This window comes from Chrysemys picta, chromosome 9 (assembly GCF_011386835.1).
Source record: "Chrysemys picta bellii isolate R12L10 chromosome 9, ASM1138683v2, whole genome shotgun sequence".
In the NCBI taxonomy this organism is placed as follows: domain Eukaryota; kingdom Metazoa; phylum Chordata; order Testudines; family Emydidae; genus Chrysemys; species Chrysemys picta.
In genome coordinates this window covers 13,878,140-13,897,996 of record NC_088799.1, presented here as the reverse complement: position 1 = coordinate 13,897,996, position 19,857 = coordinate 13,878,140, and the positions used below count along the sequence as shown (strand labels likewise).

The window sequence follows — 19,857 nt, the reverse complement described above, 5'->3', positions numbered from 1 at the left end:
TCAGCCAATGTGATTCTTACTGAGGAGGTACAAGATATTTCTTCTCCATTGGATCTAGTGCTTGGGACATAAGTCATAATTTGTCGAATCTAATTGAATGGAGGCAAAATTATTAGTATAATACTGATTCTTCCATTTTTCTTTTTCTTTTTTTAAATGGAAAGCTCTCCTCTCTAGCTGAACCAAACATGCATTCTCCAAATCTCTGCCCTTGTAGAGGACAATAGATATTTCCTCTTCTGCTCTCTGTGTGAGAGTCTTTTTGCAAAGGATTCTTTAACTCTAGGAAATGAGTTCTGCTTTATTTTTTCCAGGATTTTTGTATTTTAGAATGAGGTTCAGGGCTTGGTGTGAATTCTCATAGCACCAGAGGTTTGCCTCTGCTCTTAACCACCATATTGGTCTTCTGCAGCTCATCACTTGCTCTTACGGACAGTGATTTAGCTGCCTCCCATTTTGCTGCACAGGAAATACAGAAGAGGATATGGGGTTCCACAAGCTGGTGGTTTAGCCCCTCAAACCACCCTGCCTCCCCCATCAGAATCATCCTACCTCCAATGTGAACCAACCCTCCATTTTGCTGGCAAATGGTCTGGGATCACTTGGGCACAGCAAAATCTTTCTGAACCACTACTGCTGGTCTGTTCAACATCAGAACCTGTATGGGACCACAAAGAGTGAAGCATGTTCAGGAAAAGAGAGGGAAAACTCATTCATTGGAATCCAGCGTAGACACTGACCATAACTGTTTTCTTATCCCAAAGTTTCTGGCGTTCAAGAAAGGCCTTCAGCCAGTTTGCCTTTGATCCCCATAGCCTATGCCAGTCATTCTTATACTCCATGTGTTGCCTGTTCTAGACTGACAGCTCATTAACTGTCTATAATCCAGTCAAAAGAGGGGCTGGGCGCAACTTCCTGGCATGCTCAGCCACAGAACTCTATAATTTCCTTAAACACGGGAATTATATTTCCTTAAAGCCACTGGTATCTCCCATATCTTCCTGTGTTTAGGCTCCACACAGGTTACAAAGAAAGCACAGCTAGTTTCAAACCTTTATGAGCCTTTCTTTTCTACCATCTTCATTTACACCATGCCTCAGTATTCCTAAAGAAAATTATTTGCAGGGACCAAAACTTCTCTGGTGTGTGGGGACTTTGCATGTAGTCTCAGTCGCCAGTTCAGTTTGGCTCCTATGCTATTGGGGAGGTGGAAAGATGTCAGGTCATGACACCAGCACCCATTCCTTCCTGCACACATGCACAGAATTGTAATGAGTTATAACACAAAACAATAATAAATTAATATTAATTATTTCTCCCTCCCGGGGCCTCTCCATGAGCATCTAAAGTATCCTAGATTATTTTTGCCCTTTCTTGGCACCTGGCAGTGTTCTGCTGAGTTATGCAGCTGAATGTTCTAAGCATGATGGTTTTCATAATATGGAATGCCGGTTGATTTAAAGTGTAAAGCTAGAGCCATGCTGGAGCGGACCCTGAAGGATGTCTTCCACTGCCAGCATGTAGAAAACCTGAAGCGGAAGCCAGACAAGGGCCAGTGGGAGGGAGGGTAGTGTTCAAGGTGACGCCAGCAACCACTTCCTCCCAGGGGCAGCTTCACCCCATTTGCTGACAGGAGGTTCATCCACAAGGCCCAGCTCAACTGCTTTCCGCTGAATGGAGCCGTCTGCCCCGGGAATCAGGACAAGCGATGTAGGAAGTGCAGCTATACCAACGAGACACTGCCCCACGTCCGGTGTAGCCGGAAGCCCCATTCCAGAGCCTGGCAGCTGCGAAACAACTCCATCCAAGATTGCCTGGTCAGAGCCATCCTGCCACCCATAGGGAAGGTTTCAGAAAGGCTTTCTCAGTCCATTGAACTGCATTTGGCGGTTTTTTCCTGGTTAGGTCTGTCAGTGGGGTGGCAATTTGGCTGTAGTGTGGTACAAATCGTCAGTAATACCTGGCCAAACCCAAGGATTGGACCTGTTTCTTTGACTTATGGATAGGCCAATTTTGATAGCATTTACCTTAGCCTGTAGGGGGTTGATAGTACCTTGACCCACCTGGTGTCCAAGGTACATTACCCTTTTTGGCCTTAACTGTTAATCCTGCCTCCCTTATGCACTGGAAGATAGCTTGGAAGTGTTCCAGGTATTCTGCCCATGAATCTGAGAATATAGCCACATTGTCGAGGTAGGCAACTGCAAATTCCCTAAATCCAGCCAGAAGGTTATCTACCAGTCTCTAAAAGGTGGCAGGAGCATTTCACAGTCCAAAAGGGAGCATATTAAATTCATATAGCCCTACATGGGTGATGAAGGCTGACCTTTCCTTGGCTGGGTCACCTAGGGGCACTTGCCAGTACCCCTTAGTTAAGTCTAAGGTGGAGATGAACTGGGCACGTCCCAGTTTCTCCAATAGCTCATCTGTGCGTGGCATTGGATAGTTTTCTGGGTGAGTTACACCATTTAGCTTATGGTAGTCCACACAAAAGTGAACCAGAACCACTGGAGAGGCCCGTGCACTCTCAGAGGGGCAGATTACACCCATCTGTAACATGTCCTTGAACTCCACCATCCCGGGAACCAACAGGCAACTGGGACTGGACATCGTCATCGCCAACAAGGACCGGAAGAAGTTCATCATGGTAGACGTCACAGTGCCCTTCGAGAACAGGACCCCAGCCCTCCACAATGACCGAGCTCGAAAGGAGGAGAAATACGCCCCTCTGGCTGAAACCTTGAGAGCTAAGGGATACCAGATTCAGACACATGCGCCGATTGTCGGAGCCTTGGGTGCATGGGACCCCAGTAACGAGCGAGTGTTGAGAGAATGCGGAATTGGTCAACGCTATGCTTGGCTGATGCAGCAACTCATGGTGTCAGACACCATCAGGTGGTCAAGGTTCATCTACATAGAACACATCACCGGACATTGGCAATACCAGGAGGGATGAGCTGGAGTGCTGATGAGAAGCGCAGTCAGGAATGTAATTGAAATACTTTCCTCATGGATTGTGTCTTCTAAATGGACAACCTACCCTAAATGCACATTACTGAGGGACAATCTCCACTCATTGATATATTTTGCTTTCCACAACCAAATCTTTGTACAACTTTTCATGACTGATGTACCCAAGTATTCAGATTCTAATATCTAAACTGTATTGTTAAATTTATTCACCTAAATTTGGGTTATTGCTGATTATGTACTACCTGTATCATGTTTCAAAGTAGCAGCCGTGTTAGTCTGTATCCGCAAAAAGAACAGGAGTACTTGTGGCACCTTAGAGACTAACAAATTTATTTCAGCATAAGCTTTCGTGGACTACAGCCCACTTCTTCAGATGCATAGAGTGGAACACACAGACAGAAGATATATGACTATTAAAAACAAACTTTGTATTTATGGATAATCTAAGCACTATGCCCCGATGTACAGACACTCTTTTCTCAACCTATGTATTATATACTTTTTTAACATTAGCTTTAATAAAAAAAAAAAAATCTGAGAATAGGAATCTACACGGATATAACTACACTGAACAAAATATGCCAATTAGATGTGGTATATTAGGTCTTAACACTGGAGAACTGCTGGCTTTGCACTTTATACCACTAGCCTGTTCCCTCCCTGGGCAATAAAGCTCAGCACTGACCTAAAACAAACAAATGTAGCATAGCTCAGATCTCTCTGCAGCAAGGCCAATTAGCTTTCCATGCAGTTTACAGTTTGGGAAGGTCTGTTAGAATGAATGTGAGAGCATTTGACTGAACACTAAAGACTAGAGCAATAAACAATAGTCATGTGTATTACAAATATTTGTTTGTTACTGCAGAATTTTAGTAATACAAACTAGTAACAGTGATTAGGCATAATCTGACAAAACAGAACATATCAGTTAGGTACAGTGAACCAAAGTCTGCCTTCAGTCACCAGTCTTTAAGTCATTGGAGTGACTCCAGATTTACTGTGGCGTAACTGTGTGCAGAATTTAGTCTAGTACTTCTTTTCCTATTATACGTAACTTGCTGTTGTCATCCCACGATATGAAAAAGGCGGAGCAAATAGCACATCTCCATTTGATCATCAAGAGCCGTCTGAAAATTTCACCCACTCCAATAAGAATTAAATGTTGTTTCCCATTTTGTGTAATGAAATCTAGTCTGAACAGTGTTACTTGTTTTAAATAAAAGTTTTGCTTGTTTTGCAGTCTAAAAATAATAGTAATAAAAAATAATGGACTGCTGTCCTCTCGAAAGATTATATAATTTAATCTGATTGTGCTTCTGCTTTTACTATTGGTCTAGCGGGTGAAGATCTACATCTGCAAGCTCAGAGTCATATCTGTCTCTCTTAAACAAAGTTTGTTGATAGTATCAAAATGAAACTTTTAAAGAGCAGAGTAAGGGATGATACAAATTCTGTAGCCGCCCCGAGCCAACACAGGGGATTGAAATGGGGAGCAGTAGAGCTAAAAGCATGAAGCTTGCCAGCTTGAGTCAAGAAGCGTATTCTGTAGCTGGGGGCTGTAACAGATTCACATCTTCTGTGGATAGAGTGCACAGAGGACTACTGGCCAGTGTGTTATTCACATGCAGATTGCAAGAGCTACAGTTTATGACTTTCCTCCTGAGAAGGAGGGGATTTGATATTGGGAAGGTGAGTGAGAGAGGAATAGAAGTGAAAGAATGGAGGGGGGGGAAGGGCCTGTTGAAAGGGAAAGGCTGCCAATAGGGCATTGAGCATAAAGAGAAGAGGAGCAGTAGCTGAATGTCCAAAAGGTAGAATGGGGCCTTCTTATCTTGTCATCTCCTCCCCCAACCCATGCTGGGCAAATGTTATTTGGCTGCAGATGAATATCAATATTTTGGTCAAAATGTATCTGAGTTCTTGTTCAGTAGAAGCCAAGTGATTGTACAACTCTGAATCAGATATCTTGTCACACCCTTCAGGATTAAGAGTTCACACCTGGGTGCCTAAAATTTGGCACATTATAAAAAAAAAGTGACCTGTTTTTCAGAGAGGCTGGACATACCAGCTCAAATTTACTTCAATGTGCTCAGCCCCTCTGTACATCAGAACACCTGTATTTAGGTGCCTAACTCTGGACCTGTTCCACTGCCATTGAAGTCAGTTGGAGTCTTTTAATTGACTTCAGTGGGGGTGGAATCAAGTCCTTTATCACAAAGCTTGAAATCATGGCCTTAATGTTGCTATGCATTAAGAGAAGAAATATTCTGAAGCCTTCCTTCTCTTGAATTTGTATCCATTTCTCACTGGAAAGGTGCATCAATTACAATAAAGCTCCTCTGTTAGCTCTTACTACATGTTGTGTTCTGTATTTCTGCAGTCGCTGTCCTGTTGACTTCTAGAGTAAATGGTCATCTCTCTCTCTCTCTATGCAATTGAGTCTGTAAATTCAGCTTCTCCCTGTTTATGCCCTGGTATTTTGGGTAGCAAAAGGGATATTTTTTTTTAAAGGACATAGTAACTAGCTGTTATAAATAAGGAATCTTTTTTCTTCCTTCCCCATCAATATCATACACAGTTATTATTCTGAATTTAAGTCTTAAGAGCTGCAAGTATTGCGGTTGATGTGATAGTGTGAGTGAATAGGTTTGTAAGAGAATTGTTGTATGCTTTCTTCTGGAAAACTACTGTAAACTTTTTTGTTTAGCGTGGTGATCTCTGCATCAAAGGAGAGTTAAATTAGTGTAACTTTAAGTAGAACAGAGGAACTGCTAATATTTAGTTCCTGTGGAGATAATTGTTTTAATGGTGGTACTTCTCTACAGGGCACTCATTGAAAGGCTGTTACGGTGTCCATTTTGTGTGCGTGAAATCAGTTTCATACACAAGTGGAGGCTTTTGGTTTTCCTTAAAATGCTGATATTATTTAAACCTTTGCTCAAAAGACTTTATACAGGAGGCCAACGGGACCCATGGGGTCCAAGATAAAAACCAAGAGGGGCTTTTCTCTGATGTGTTTATTGTTCAGCTTTGAGAGTCAGCTGCCTAATGATAACAAGTCTTTAATAAACAAAAAAACAAAGTTCCTGTACTGACTACAGGAAAAGCACTCATTTCTCCACCTGATACAATTCCCAATCTGACTATGAGGAAACAAGTTATGTGCTCCCTGGTTTACATCTAAGCTCCTATCTATTTAATGCTAAGGGGTTACTAGAGCAGCTCAAATTGCCTCGTGTATCCTTTAATGCAGACTCAGTTAACCCAGGTTAATGGATGTGGGTTGGAGCTCAGGGAGTAGGAGAATCACTCAGGTTGTACAGCTCAGCCTGTCCTGTGACATAAATTGAATCTTTTGGGGAGTAAAGCGAATGGGAGAGAAAAGAGGGGGAAAGGAGGCAATGTGGTAATACAGGGAGTACCTACACCACAATCAATGGATTGCAAAATTGAGCAGCCACCCCTCTGGCATGCACCAACCCCACATCTGCATATGCAAATTGGGTAGCTGGGTGCCCAGCTGACTCCTATGCTTACATAAAAAGGCATGTGCCGAGTTTTGCAGACACAATCCTTTTAACACACACGTTTGCAAGCTGAACATTTGGCCTTACAAATTTTGTGGTGTTCTGTTCACACACATGTGTTATTATTTTTCATTAGTTGCATTCCAATAGTGCCCACAATTAGAAAGGCACTGCTCACATACCGAAAACATGGTCCCTTCCCCAAAGATTTTATTCTCAATTTATTATATTTAAAAGCCATAGGTCCTTACTGACTTATTCCCAGTCTTGTACTGCAATGAGCATATTATCCTGTATTGTACCTACACAATTCTCACATTCATTTATCATGGTTAATATTACAATGAACAGCAAAGGATTTACTGTAGCAAGGATGAGTTACTTGTAAATTATTGCCAAGTGGATATTAAAAAGTATGTATTTCCATAGTACTTAGCTCCATTTACATTTGAAGCATTACTGAAAAGATAACAGTGCAACAAGCATAATCTGAGGAGCCCATGCTAAACCTTTTCTCTTTTTCCTTTACATTTGCAGGTTTCTTGAGTACTGGGGATCAAGCAGCAAAAGGAAACTATGGCCTCCTTGATCTAATCCAGGCTTTGCGATGGACTAGTGAAAATATTGGGTTCTTTGGTGGTGACCCATTAAGAATAACTGTTTTTGGATCCGGTGCAGGCGGTTCATGCGTCAATCTGTTGACTTTATCCCATTATTCTGAAGGTAACCGTTGGAGCAATTCAACCAAAGGTATTATGCAGGTTGCAAATATTGACAATTTTGGTGTCTGCATGCCACCACCATTAGTACTCTGTGATGCTCTGTATTTCTCTCTCTGTTTCTATGGACTGCTGAGTTCAACTCAATAATAATCTGGCTTTTTAAAGGCTGTAATAGCTGCCTTCCCCTCAACTCTTCTGTGCACGTTTAAATTTGGGGTGGCTTTCTTTCTGTTTCCTGTGGAGCTTTGTAGAAACACTTTTGCAACAGACTTCTGAACAGCACATGCACAGCACATCATTTTTGTCTCTTTTCTTTCTTACCTAAGGGTGTCCTCTTTGGAAAACCAGTCAGAGATGCTCACAGTCGATGAGGTCGACTATATTCAATCAGTCATCAAAGGCATGTTTAGTTTCTCATGAGGAGCAGGATTTAAAGAAAAATAAAACGACATGGTTCCTGTTTTCAAGCTAATGGCTGAAATGCTTAACAGTATTATCTAGTGGGAAGGAAAAAAGTGCCTAGTTCAGAAATCTTTTGTCTGAAACTGCATGAATTTCACTTGCTGTCTTCTGAGAAAAGAATGTTTGAATGTTTTGCATGCATGAACCAAAATTGTCAAAGCATCCAGGTCACAAATTAATTTTTTTTTTTGCCCCTATATGTTTTTTCTATTGCATAACTTAACACCTTTTCTCTAGTTAAGTTAAGGCAGACAGCAGGAAATTACAAACATGTTGTTTGAGGCCAAAAAACCTTTTTTCCTTCCATTTTGGCATCAGAATTCCACACACTTTTTTTCTCATTTGCACCGCCATTGCTTTTTGATCACATTGTTTTTCTTCCTCCATCCTGTCAGTATCCGTTTCACATATATGTATGCTATATTGTTTAGACTTAGCAGGCAGATGACAGAAAACCCTTGTTGATGGAGTCTGGAGAGACACATAAGGCCTGATTTTCCTCTGATTTACATTGGTGAACTCCCTGTAGGGCCTGATTGTACACTCATACTGGAGTAACTCCACTGACATCAGTAGAATTTACTTCTGATTGAGCACCTGATCCAAAGCCTATTGAAGTCAATGGAAAGAATCCCACTAAATCTCAGTGAGCTTTTGGATCTGGCCTTACTGTGCTGGGAGGAAGGGGGGAGGGATAGCTCAGTGGTTTGAGCATTGGCCTGCTAAATCCAGGGTTGTGAGTTCAGTCCTTAAGGGGGCCATTTAGGGATGTGGGGCAAAAATCTGTCTGGGGATTGGTCCTGGTTGGAGCAGAGGGTTGGACTAGATGACCTCCTGAGGTCCTTGCCAACCCTGGTATTCTATGATTCTAAATGGGAGAAGAATCAGGCCAATTCTTTATTATGTAAACAATATTATCATGGAAAATAGATTCCTAGGCTGGTGGGCTTAATTTTAAAAATTATTTTTAAAATGATTTAAAATCATTATTATTTTTATTTATTCTTATTTAAAAAAAATGTTTAACCATTTCCAGCCAAAGACCACTTTAATACTTGAAATACCTTGAAATAGAAGTGTAGAATCCATGTATAAATTTGACACTCTCAATTATATAGATCTTTTGCATGTTAACCTGTGACATGTTTTGTAAAATGGCATATTAAGCCAGTGATTTACTAGTCAGAACTTAGCCTAAGCATAGTGCCCATAACCATGTGTAATCTCTGGGTCATATCATGCCATCGGTTTTTCTGCAGTATTCACAGTGTGGGTCATCTGTGGCATAGTGGATTGAGGATGGGGCTAAGAGTCAGGAAACCTGGTTTCCATTCTCTGCCAATGTCTGAACCTTTGGTTTAATTACAAGTAGCTGATGTAATGCTGAACACTATATGCTTTTATCTGCAATGACCAGTTAGTCATGATCTGCATCTTGTCAGCTAACTCTACACAGTCATGTTGTAACACTATAAAATTTTGTCAAAAGCACAAGCCCATTTACTATATGCTGAGTGCGTACTTGAGTGCTCTCATCCCCCACTGAACAGAGCATTCTGCAGGGGTCAGGAGACACTCAGCACATTGAAAGATGGAGATCTTAAATAATTTGCTTCGGCTACCCCATATGCAAAATGGGAACCGTAGTGCTTATCCATCTCGTAAAGTACTTTGAAATCTGTGGACAAATAAATGCAAATTATTATTTACCTCAGTAGGACCTTGACATACAAACGATAGCAAAATATGGCCCATTATGCATTAATGTCATTTTAATATCAGCCTACAGCCCCTTGAGCCATGAGTGTGAATATTTCCTGATAGAAATCTAGTTCACTTCCTTTACTGTACATTGTTGCTGGCAGAAATCAGTTACAGTATGAAAATTACTTTTCTCGCTGTCATCCATTATTCACTAACATGGTTCAACAGAAGTATTTCTTTAAAGTAACTGAATTGTACTTTATGGCTAGACGACATGACGACTTTTAACGTAATCTGGCCTTTTATGTGCCATTTAACAAGCTATCGTGTTTATATCAGCATTTTCTTACCATGTAACTGACTCTTTCTTTCATTGATATAGAAAATAATTCTAAACCATTAAAAAAAGATATTTACACAGTATGCACATAAAGTAAAGCTACGTTGCATTAAGAATTACATCCAAGTGAAAATTCCAATTTGGTATTATGCTGTATATATTCTACTGGCCAGATCCTCAGCTAGTATAAATCGCTGTAGATCCATTGACTTCAAGCTGATTTACATCAACTGAATACCTGGGCCCTATAAATGTTATATATTCTATGCCTTTAATTCTGAGGTTCTGCTTTGTTCTTACTCAGCTCTTACTCAGGCAAAACTCAGTTATGACTCATCTCGTGGATCTAGAGATGCTCTTCAGCCACATATTTCAGTCCACGTCCAGATTCTACTACAATGAAAGTTTTGCCTGAGTAAGGGCAGAGTAGAGACTGAGTAAGGACCTCAGGAATTGGTCCTGTTATTATCTTCAAGGATTTTAAAACTCCAACAAGATCTTTTTAAAAAATGTTTTCATGAAGCAATTAATTTTAACTAGCATTTGATTATGGTCCTGATCCTGCAGTGTGATTCAGGTAGGCCCTGACTCAGGCTCTGTGCAGTGCCTGAGTCCATCCGCATATTATGTTGCAAGTTGAAGGCCATAATTTGTATTTTTAAAGAGCCAAATTCTGAGATGAGTCAAGCAGGTGCAACTCCTGTTCCCTGGAGGTACTGGCCAGGGCCGGCTCTAGGCACCAGCAAAACAAGCTGGTGCTTGGGGCGGCACATTTTTAGGGGCGGCATGGCCAGCGCCAGAATGCCGCCCGTAAAAATGTGCCCCGGCCACCCTAGCTCGCCACGGTGCGCGAAACAGCTGATTTGCGCACCGCGACAAGCCCTCCCTCCCAGGCTCTCAAGCCTGGGAGGGAGGGGGAGCATCGGCGCGTGAATCAGCTGTTTCGCGCGCCGCGGCCGCTCGGGGTCTCCCCCTCCCTCCCAGGCTCTCAAACCTGGGAGGGAGGGGGAGATCCCGAGCAGCCGTGGCGCGGGAAACAGCCGTTTCCCGCGCCGCTTCTCCCCCTCCCTCCCTCCTAGGCTTGAGAGCCTGGGGGGAGGAGGCAGAGCTGGGGATTTGGGTAGGGTTACCATACGTCCGGATTTTCCCGGACATGTCCGGCTTTTGGGGCTTCAAATCCCGGTCTGGGGGGAAATCCCCAAAAGCCGGACATGTCCGGGAAAATCGGGACATGCGGGGCCAGCGGTGCTGGGCCGGGCCGGCAGTGCTGGGCCGGGGCCGGGCCGGCAGTGCTGGGCCAGGGGCCGGGGCCGGGCCGGCGGTGCTGAGCCGGGGGTGCGGGGCCAGGGGCCGGCGGTGCTGAGCCGGGGGTGCGGGGCCAGGGGCCGGCGTGCTGAGCCGGGGGTGCGGGGCCAAAGGCCAGCGGTGCTGGGCCGGGGGCCGGGGCCGGGGCCAGGGTTACCATATCTAACAAATTAAAAAAGAGGACCCTCCACGGGCCCTGGCCCCGCCCATTTCCCCACCCCCAACCCCGCCCCAACTCTGCCCCTTTCCCGCCCTAACTCTGCCCCCTCCTCCCTCCCACTCCCAGCCACGCGGAAAGGGCTACCCGAGCGCTACCGGCTTCACGGTTTGCCGGCCAGCCCCCAGACCCTGCACCCCCGGCCGGCGCTTCCCCAGCGCAGCTGGAGCCCGGGAGGGGAAGCGCCCAGCCGGGGGCGCAGGGTCTGGAGGCTGCCCGGCAAACCGTGAAGCCTGTAGCGCTTGGGCTTCGGGCAGCCCCCTTGCCTCCGGACCCTGCGCCCCCGGCCGGGCACTTCCCCTCCCGGGCTCCGGCGGCGCAGGGTCCGGAGGCACGGGGGCTGCCCAAAGCCCGTAGCGCTCGGCTCTTAAACAGAGCTGAAGTCGGGGAGGAGCAGAGCCGCCGCGGCCGGAGGCTCTGCTCCTCCCCTGACTCTGTTTAAGAGCCGAGCTGCCCCAGCACTACCGGCTTTGGGCAGCCCCCGTGCCTCCGGACCCTGCGCCGCCGGAGCCCGGGCGGGGAAGTGCCCGGCCGGCGGCTGGGGTCCGGAGGCAAGGGGACTGCCTGAAGAACATAGCGCTCGGGCAGCTCGGCTCTTAAACAGAGCCGAAGAGTCGGGAGGAGCAGAGCCGCCGCGAGAGGGGAAGTGCCTGGCCGGCATTTTCCCGGACATGTTCGGCTTTTTGGCAATTCCCCCCGGATGGGGGTTTGAGTGCCGAAAAGCCAGACATGTCCGGGAAAAAGAGGACGTATAGTAACCCTAGCTGAGCCGGGGGCCGGGGCCGGCGGTGCTGGGCCGGGGCCGGGCCGGCGGTGCTGAGCCAGGGGCCGGCGGTGCTGGGCCGGGGGCCGGGCTGGCGGTGCTGGGCCGTGGGCTGGCCCAGGGCCGGCACCCCAGGGCCCGAGCTGACCCAGGTTGGAGACGCCGGCGGGGACAGACTGGGCCGCGCCTCCTCGCCCACCCCCCTTACCTGCTTCAGGCTTCCCGCAAATCAAATGTTCGTGGGAAGCAGGGGAGGGGGCGGAGTTGGGGTGGGGACTTTGGGGAAGGGGTGGAGTTGGGGTGGGGGGGCGTGGGCGGGGCCGGGGCCCCGTGGAGTGTCTTCTTTTTGGACACTCAAAATATGGTAACCCTAGATTTGGGGAAGGGGCGGAGTTGAGGCGGGGCTGGGGGTGGGGTAATTAAAAAACGGGGAGGGGGGTGGCCAAAATTGTTTTTGCTTTGGGTGGCAAAAATCCTAGAGCTGGCCCTGGTACTGGCTGATCAGCAGGGTGTGCCCCAAAGGTATTTTATTTGCGTAAATCAATGATAGAGGGTCAGATGTTGCCTTCAGAAGTTACCTTCAGTTACCCTGTTGCAAATCTACTGATGTCACTAGAATTACTCCAGATTTGTACTGGTGTAAATAAAAGCAAATTTTGGCCAAATATGCTTTATGTTAGTGTAATGTGTATATGTCAAAGGGCATTTTGCATAACTTATAGTTAGCTATGAAATAAATATAGGTCAGATTACAAAATATTTTCCAATAGACTGTACAAAGAGACTGCATAATTACAAATTGTTTTGTTGTCCTTCAGTTGCAGGACTTCTGTGGTGATGCAGAAAAAAGTTTTAATACTTTAAAACTCATTAGCAAGAAGGGTAAAATATATTGCCTAATATGGACTAAATTATGATTTGCTAGGAGTATGGAGTAGAGCAGGGGTCGGCAACCTTTCAGAAGTGGTGTGCCGAGTCTTCATTTATTCACTTTAATTTAAGGTTTCGCGTACCAGTAATACATTTTTTAACATTTTTTAGAAGGTCTCTCTCTACAAGTCTATATATAATCTAACTAAACTACTGTTGTATGTAAAGTAAACAAGGTTTTCAAAATGTTTAAGAAGCTGCATTTAAAATTAAATTAAAATGCTGATCTTAAGCCGCCGGCTTCGTATATTTGTGAGCAGAGCTTTTGGTCCAGATTCTACTCTCAGTAACACCAGAGTAATCCAGAGAAATTGCACTGATGTCGGTGGAGTTACTTCAGGTGTACACAAGTATAAGTGACAGCAGAATCTCCCCCATCCACCCCATCTCTCATAAATGAATACCTGAGTTTATGTTTAAATGTCTAAGTCACAAAGCAATATTTTAGGATATTCACAAAAAGAACAGGAGTACTTGTGGCACCTTAGAGACTAACAAATTTATTCGAGCATAAGCTTTCGTGGACATCCGAAGAAGTGGGCTGTAGTCCACGAAAGCTTATGCTCTAATAAATTTGTTAGTCTCTAAGGTGCCACAAGTACGCCTGTTCTTTTTGCGGGTACAGACTAACACGGCTGCTACTCTGAAACTTAGGATATTCAGTGTACCTGAATTTTATCATTTTCCTTTTTTTATTTAAATGTGATCACCATAAACCTTAATTAAAATAGGATCTTTTACAAGAAAGGATCTTGACTCTTAGATAAATGAGTTAGGAATGCTGCCCAGTATTTTGTATGGCTTCAGAATATACAATTTGTTATAATACCCAATTGAGAAGCCCTGTACATCTCAAGCCAAGTTCAATCCTAAACAGAGTCTATAAAAACAGTATATTAGGTCCTATTCAGTTTTCCATTTAAAACATGGTCGTACACATGCAAGTGCTGATGACTAGAACAATATCTAAGAAATCAGTCAATTGCAGGGCATGACTGGCTTTTCCTCCAACCTAATAAAATAATTTTAGTATTATGAGTTTTTCAAAGCAAACAGTGTTATCTTGAACAAGATATGGCATCAGACAATTTCTCCCACTCTTTCAGCTTCCTGAGTTACATAGGGCCAGATCCTCAGTTGCTATAAATTGGCATTTGCATGAGTTTTATTTATCTATTGGTCTAGGATTTATATATACATGTGCATTTTCTTGTACACGTTAGATGTGGATACAGCAACAAGCAGATTTTACCTTCTGTACTGCATTTATTTATTAGTAATTTTTTTAATAATGGTAAAAGATTTCCTATTTTCCCACATACCTAATCTAAACATTAAACAACCACATGCTTATAAAGGTCACCTCAGTACTTTCTAAATATTTTTCCCCCACAGGACTTTTTCAAAGAGCAATAGCTCAAAGTGGAACAGCTCTCTCCAGCTGGGCAGTTAGTTTCCAACCTGCAAAATATGCCAGGATGTTGGCTACAAAAGTTGGTTGTAACATGTCAGACACTGTAGAATTGGTAGAGTGTCTACAGAAGAAGCCTTATAGAGAACTTGTGGACCAGGACATTCAACCAGCACGATACCACATAGCCTTTGGACCAGTAATTGATGGTGATGTGATACCAGATGATCCTCAGATATTGATGGAACAAGGAGAATTCCTCAACTATGACATAATGTTGGGAGTTAACCAAGGAGAAGGTTTAAAATTTGTTGAAAATATAGTTGATAGCGAAGATGGCATATCAGCTAGTGATTTTGACTTTGCTGTTTCCAATTTTGTCGATAACTTATATGGATACCCTGAAGGCAAAGATATATTGAGAGAAACTATTAAATTTATGTATACTGACTGGGCAGACCGACACAATCCAGAGACAAGAAGGAAAACACTGCTAGCTTTGTTTACTGATCACCAGTGGGTTGCACCAGCAGTGGCTACAGCAGATCTTCACTCGAATTTTGGATCGCCTACATACTTCTATGCCTTCTACCATCATTGCCAAACAGATCAGGTACCTGCTTGGGCAGATGCAGCCCATGGAGATGAGGTTCCTTATGTTCTGGGAATCCCTATGATTGGTCCTACTGAATTATTTCCCTGTAATTTCTCCAAAAATGATGTCATGTTAAGCGCAGTAGTGATGACATATTGGACAAACTTTGCAAAAACTGGGTGAGTACTAGATAGAGAGTAATCTCATATATAAATTAAGGACTTGATCCAGCAATCCTTTCCTATGGACTTCTGTAGGAAATACTTGGGCCAGGAAGGAGTATTTACATGAATAAGGGTTGCAGGATTAGGTTGAGAGTTATATGTTTTTAATATCTCTCAGTTCAATTAAAAATTGTACATTCTGTTAACACATGGGGAAACTGTCCATGTGACTATTTTATACATAACAGTGTGATAAATACTTCGTACATAAAAAAGGGCTGCAAAAGGCAGCTTCCCTGATATTTTTATCTTTTTCAATCTAATATTTAGCTTTCTCATAGTACTGTAGTTGGCCTTAAAAAGTTCATTCTGCTTTGTAAGATTCTGATGCTTTGAGTGAGATTCTCTGTATTTAAAATAGGGAAATCTGTTGGAACTCTCAATTTTTTTAATCTGACCACTGTGTAAGAAATTGTAACATGTATTACAGTGAATAAGGAACATACTGAGATCACGTATAGCAGTTATAAAGTGCCCATCATTAAAAACGGATCATCATTTAACAAACCACAATATTTGACTGTACTCCAGTAGTGGTGGTATTTTGATTATAAAGAACGCAAAATGCCACCAACATCACAGCACATGGAAGGTTGAGTCTTAAAATGATGTCCACTTATTCAAATGAATAGGCTTTTATGAAAGTAAGATACATGGACTAGCACTTGAGAGATACCAAGGACTGACCTTGTATCACTTCTCCGCACTCCGATGGGCTTTCAGTGGATGTGTGCTATACTGAGTTAACACACTGCCCTTTCACCTCTGCAGACCTGAATTCAGAGGCTGAGATTTAAGTTATAAATAAAAATAAGGTTTCTGACCCCTCATCCTAGTCTCGAGTAGGCATTAATCTACATCGCTAGTACCAAAGTATAATACTGTTGACAATTTTTCCTTGAGAGAAAAGGACTGGGTTGCTAGATGCTGATGGGGGTTCAGGTACGAAGGGCACTGGGGAAGCTTGCAGTGTCCACTTGCATTGTGTTGGCTCTAACTGCTATTAGGCCTGCAATTCCATTCACTGCCCTTCCCCCAAATAAATGTTAAAATGCAGTATCAAATCTTAATTTTATAATTGCTTTTGAAATGCAGACTTTACATCTCAGCTTTTTTTTTAATTCTAGTGACCCAAATCAACCAGTCCCACAAGATACAAAATTCATTCATACTAAACCCAATCGTTTTGAGGAAGTAGCATGGACCAGATATTCTCAAAAAGACCAACTGTATCTTCACATTGGATTAAAACCACGAGTGAAGGAACATTACAGGGCCAATAAAGTGAACCTGTGGCTGGAACTGGTACCTCATCTGCACAATCTTAACGACATTTCACAGTATACCTCGACCACAACTAAAGTGCCATCAACTGATATTACTTTCAGACCAACAAGGAAAAATTCTGTACCTGTTACTTCAGCCTTTCCTACAGCCAAACAAGATGATCCCAAACAACAACCAAGTCCATTTTCAGTGGATCAAAGGGACTATTCCACAGAGTTGAGTGTTACTATTGCAGTTGGAGCATCTTTGCTATTCCTAAACATTCTGGCCTTTGCAGCATTGTACTACAAAAAGGACAAGAGGAGACATGATGTTCATAGGAGATGTAGCCCACAGCGTACTACTACCAATGATCTTGCCCATGCACAAGAAGAGGAGATAATGTCCCTCCAAATGAAGCACACTGACTTGGATCATGAATGTGAGTCCATCCATCCACATGAGGTGGTTCTTCGGACCGCCTGTCCCCCAGACTACACACTAGCTATGAGAAGGTCTCCTGATGATATTCCCTTAATGACACCCAACACCATTACAATGATTCCCAACACTATACCAGGGATTCAGCCCCTACACACATTCAATACCTTTACTGGAGGACAGAATAATACTCTGCCCCACCCCCATCCCCACCCCCATTCACATTCAACAACCAGGGTATAGCCAGACAAGATGAAACAAACTTTATTTTTTTTCGATGGATTACAGTAGGTGACATTACTGAAGATTACTTGGCTTTCAACCTACAAGAATCTTACTATTTAAATATGGAGGAATATTATGTGAATATACATATCAAGAACTTTTGGGGTTTTGAAAAAAAATGAATTGTACATATATACAAATGAACTTAAAAAAAAACCTTTGCAATTGCTTGAAGCAATTGTCCTGAATGATACTTTTTCATTCACATTCAACTATTAATTTTTTGAAGATTTAAGTTAGAAAATGGAATTAGGCATGTGCAACATAAACAGAAAAGAACTTTGACTGACATTAAAAAAAAAATCTATAAATATGCACAAGGGACACACTAATGGAATGTCAGATAATTTTCACCAATTTTTATTTTGAACTGTTTTATTGTGTAGTCCATATTTACATATTTGGATAAGTACACAAAGCACCAATGCTGTTAAGGCCTTAGTAAGGGGCTCATGCTGAAATCTGCCAGTCAAACAAAGAAGTTTTAAAGCCTGGCAGGTACAACATTATCACATAAGTGCTGTCAGTATAAAAGTTGTGGGAATAAAGGAAACTGGATATTTTTAGCACGATGTGCATGATAATTTATATGCTTGGTGGCTGTGCTGCTGATTAAGCCGTAATTAAAATTCTTCTCATCCCATTGGAGTTTTTAATAGAAGCTTCCTCCATCAATTGGCACAACCTAAAGAAGATTTTTTTAAAGGGGCAAAAGTAATTACAGTAAAATAATTCACAGTAGCTTCAGTAATAGAAGGAATTACAGTAGTTCTTAAAGGTATTTGATGGTATTCTAGGTATATAGTGGTGAACACTCGCTCAGTGAATCCCAGAGGGAAAAATATCTTTCTGTGTTTTTAATGTTCTCTTTTGTTTCCACCTAAATAATTTATAGAACTATAACCTTAATGGAACCTCTTTGATGAAGGATTTATAATTTGCTGTGGTTTAGTTACAAAATATTTAGTTCATATTGGTAAGATAAAGTGTGTCCAAAGATTTCATTGCAAGGATATTTTGCAGTATAAAGATGCCCCAACATTACCACTCTGATTACAGCTCTGTTATTGTTTTAACTCATGGTGCATGTGACAAAGTTTACTGCTAATATTTTAATGTAAAGTTGTTTCCCTTTTTGCTATACATTATCCTTGCCATTCAAGTGAATTCACTGGATGAGATCTCTATAGAGTGCAAATGTAGATAGAAAGGGTCCATAAGGATGGAGAGAGCCAACAAATGGAAATTTGTAAACCTGAATCTTACATTTGTTTGTGTGATTTTAAATGAATGTTCTAAAATCACAAGAAACTCTTCATTCCCCTGTTGTTTTTCAGAAACGGTATATCACAGTCCTTTCAAAATGTTTGTATATGTAATCAGATGTACATTTATATAAAAAAATGAGATGGACTTAAGAGCACATCCCTGATAAATACTTTCTCTTACCTGTACTATATTTCTATTAGACTAAAGTTATGTGATTTTTTTTTACATTTTTTCAAATTACTAGCAATTTTGATAGTTTGTAAGATAATGCAAAGAACTCTCTCTGACAAACTAACTGCAGTAACAGAAACATTTCTTTTCAGTTACTCTTTTTCAAGAATGAAAGCTTATTACACACACAAAAAAAATTGTATACTACTTGATGGAAAATTACTTTGTACTTCTTGGCCATATTACTGGTCACTGAGTGAAATAAAGATAATCTGGATAACAAATATTATTCCAATGCTAAGAGATCTGATCTTTGCTCATTAAAGAGCTAAAATGTTTATTGCTGTTTTGTCATTTTTTAATGAAGTAATGGTAACTGTCTCAAATAAAGAGTCATTTCTTAAGACTAGTCTGGTTTTTGAAGACATGGATATGCCTTCTACAGATAATACAACTGCATATTTATAGGCCAGTCCTATCTAAAACAGTTCCTTATAAGAATCATGACATTATGAATGTATGATGTCGCAGTATTACATTAATTACCACTACCCACTAACTTGCCATAATTTTTCAGCCAGAAGTAAGAATTAAAAATACATACATCAAATTTAGAAATGTCAAGGAACAGATAAATATGCAGTATTCCATTAAATGAAACTCACCTAGTTCACACTGTGAGGGTGATTAAACTTTCATGAAATGATTTTACTAGAAACTTACCCTTCAAAGTGTGTTTAAGAACATCAAATACAGACTTCAAAAGTGACACTGAAAACAAAACAACAAGAAAAACCACTACAGTTTCAGTCATTTTCTTTAGCTAAACTAATAAAAAATATCCACTAACATTTAATATAATATAGCTTATCATCCCCGGTTTTAAAAGGAGCATTTCTGGTAGAAGCATAAAGATTGAAGTCTTCAAAATCCAGGATGGTCTATGTGCAATTTCTGCCTGATGTGGTTGTGCTTTTAGACTGTGACCTGCCAATGTAAACCAATAAAAAGAATTGTCTGCCATCTGATAATTATTGTTTAATAGGAAGATTGTATTTTGCTATGTTAATGAAACAAAACAAAACAAACAAAACCATGAATGGCCATAAAACAAGATATACACAAAATATGATTTCATGTGCTTTTCTTAACTTTATCAAACTCAAAATAGTTTCCTACTATAATTTAATGGCGGCCATATCTATATCTATATACAGCATCTCTATATTCACTATCTGGTAATTGTTTACTT

The 19,857-nt window shown here is 41.9% G+C and overlaps 1 protein-coding gene across 12 annotated transcripts in view; it reads left to right on the top strand.

Annotated features, from left to right (window-relative positions):
- Positions 1 to 19,633, top strand: part of NLGN1 (neuroligin 1) — a 596,375-nt gene extending 576,742 nt beyond the window's left edge. For 9 of the 12 annotated variants that reach the window (XM_005309651.5, XM_065557743.1, XM_065557746.1 and 6 more), the window contains 3 exons: positions 7,038 to 7,250; positions 14,339 to 15,128; positions 16,301 to 19,633. In XM_005309651.5, the coding sequence (XP_005309708.2) occupies positions 7,038 to 7,250; positions 14,339 to 15,128; positions 16,301 to 17,123 (1,826 nt within the window). In that variant the 3' untranslated portion in view covers positions 17,124 to 19,633. The remainder of the gene's footprint in view (positions 1 to 7,037; positions 7,251 to 14,338; positions 15,129 to 16,300) is intronic. The other 3 variants (XM_008174577.4, XM_008174582.4, XM_008174579.4) reach the window with 1 other exon arrangement.
- The last annotated feature ends 224 nt before the right edge of the window (positions 19,634 to 19,857 follow it).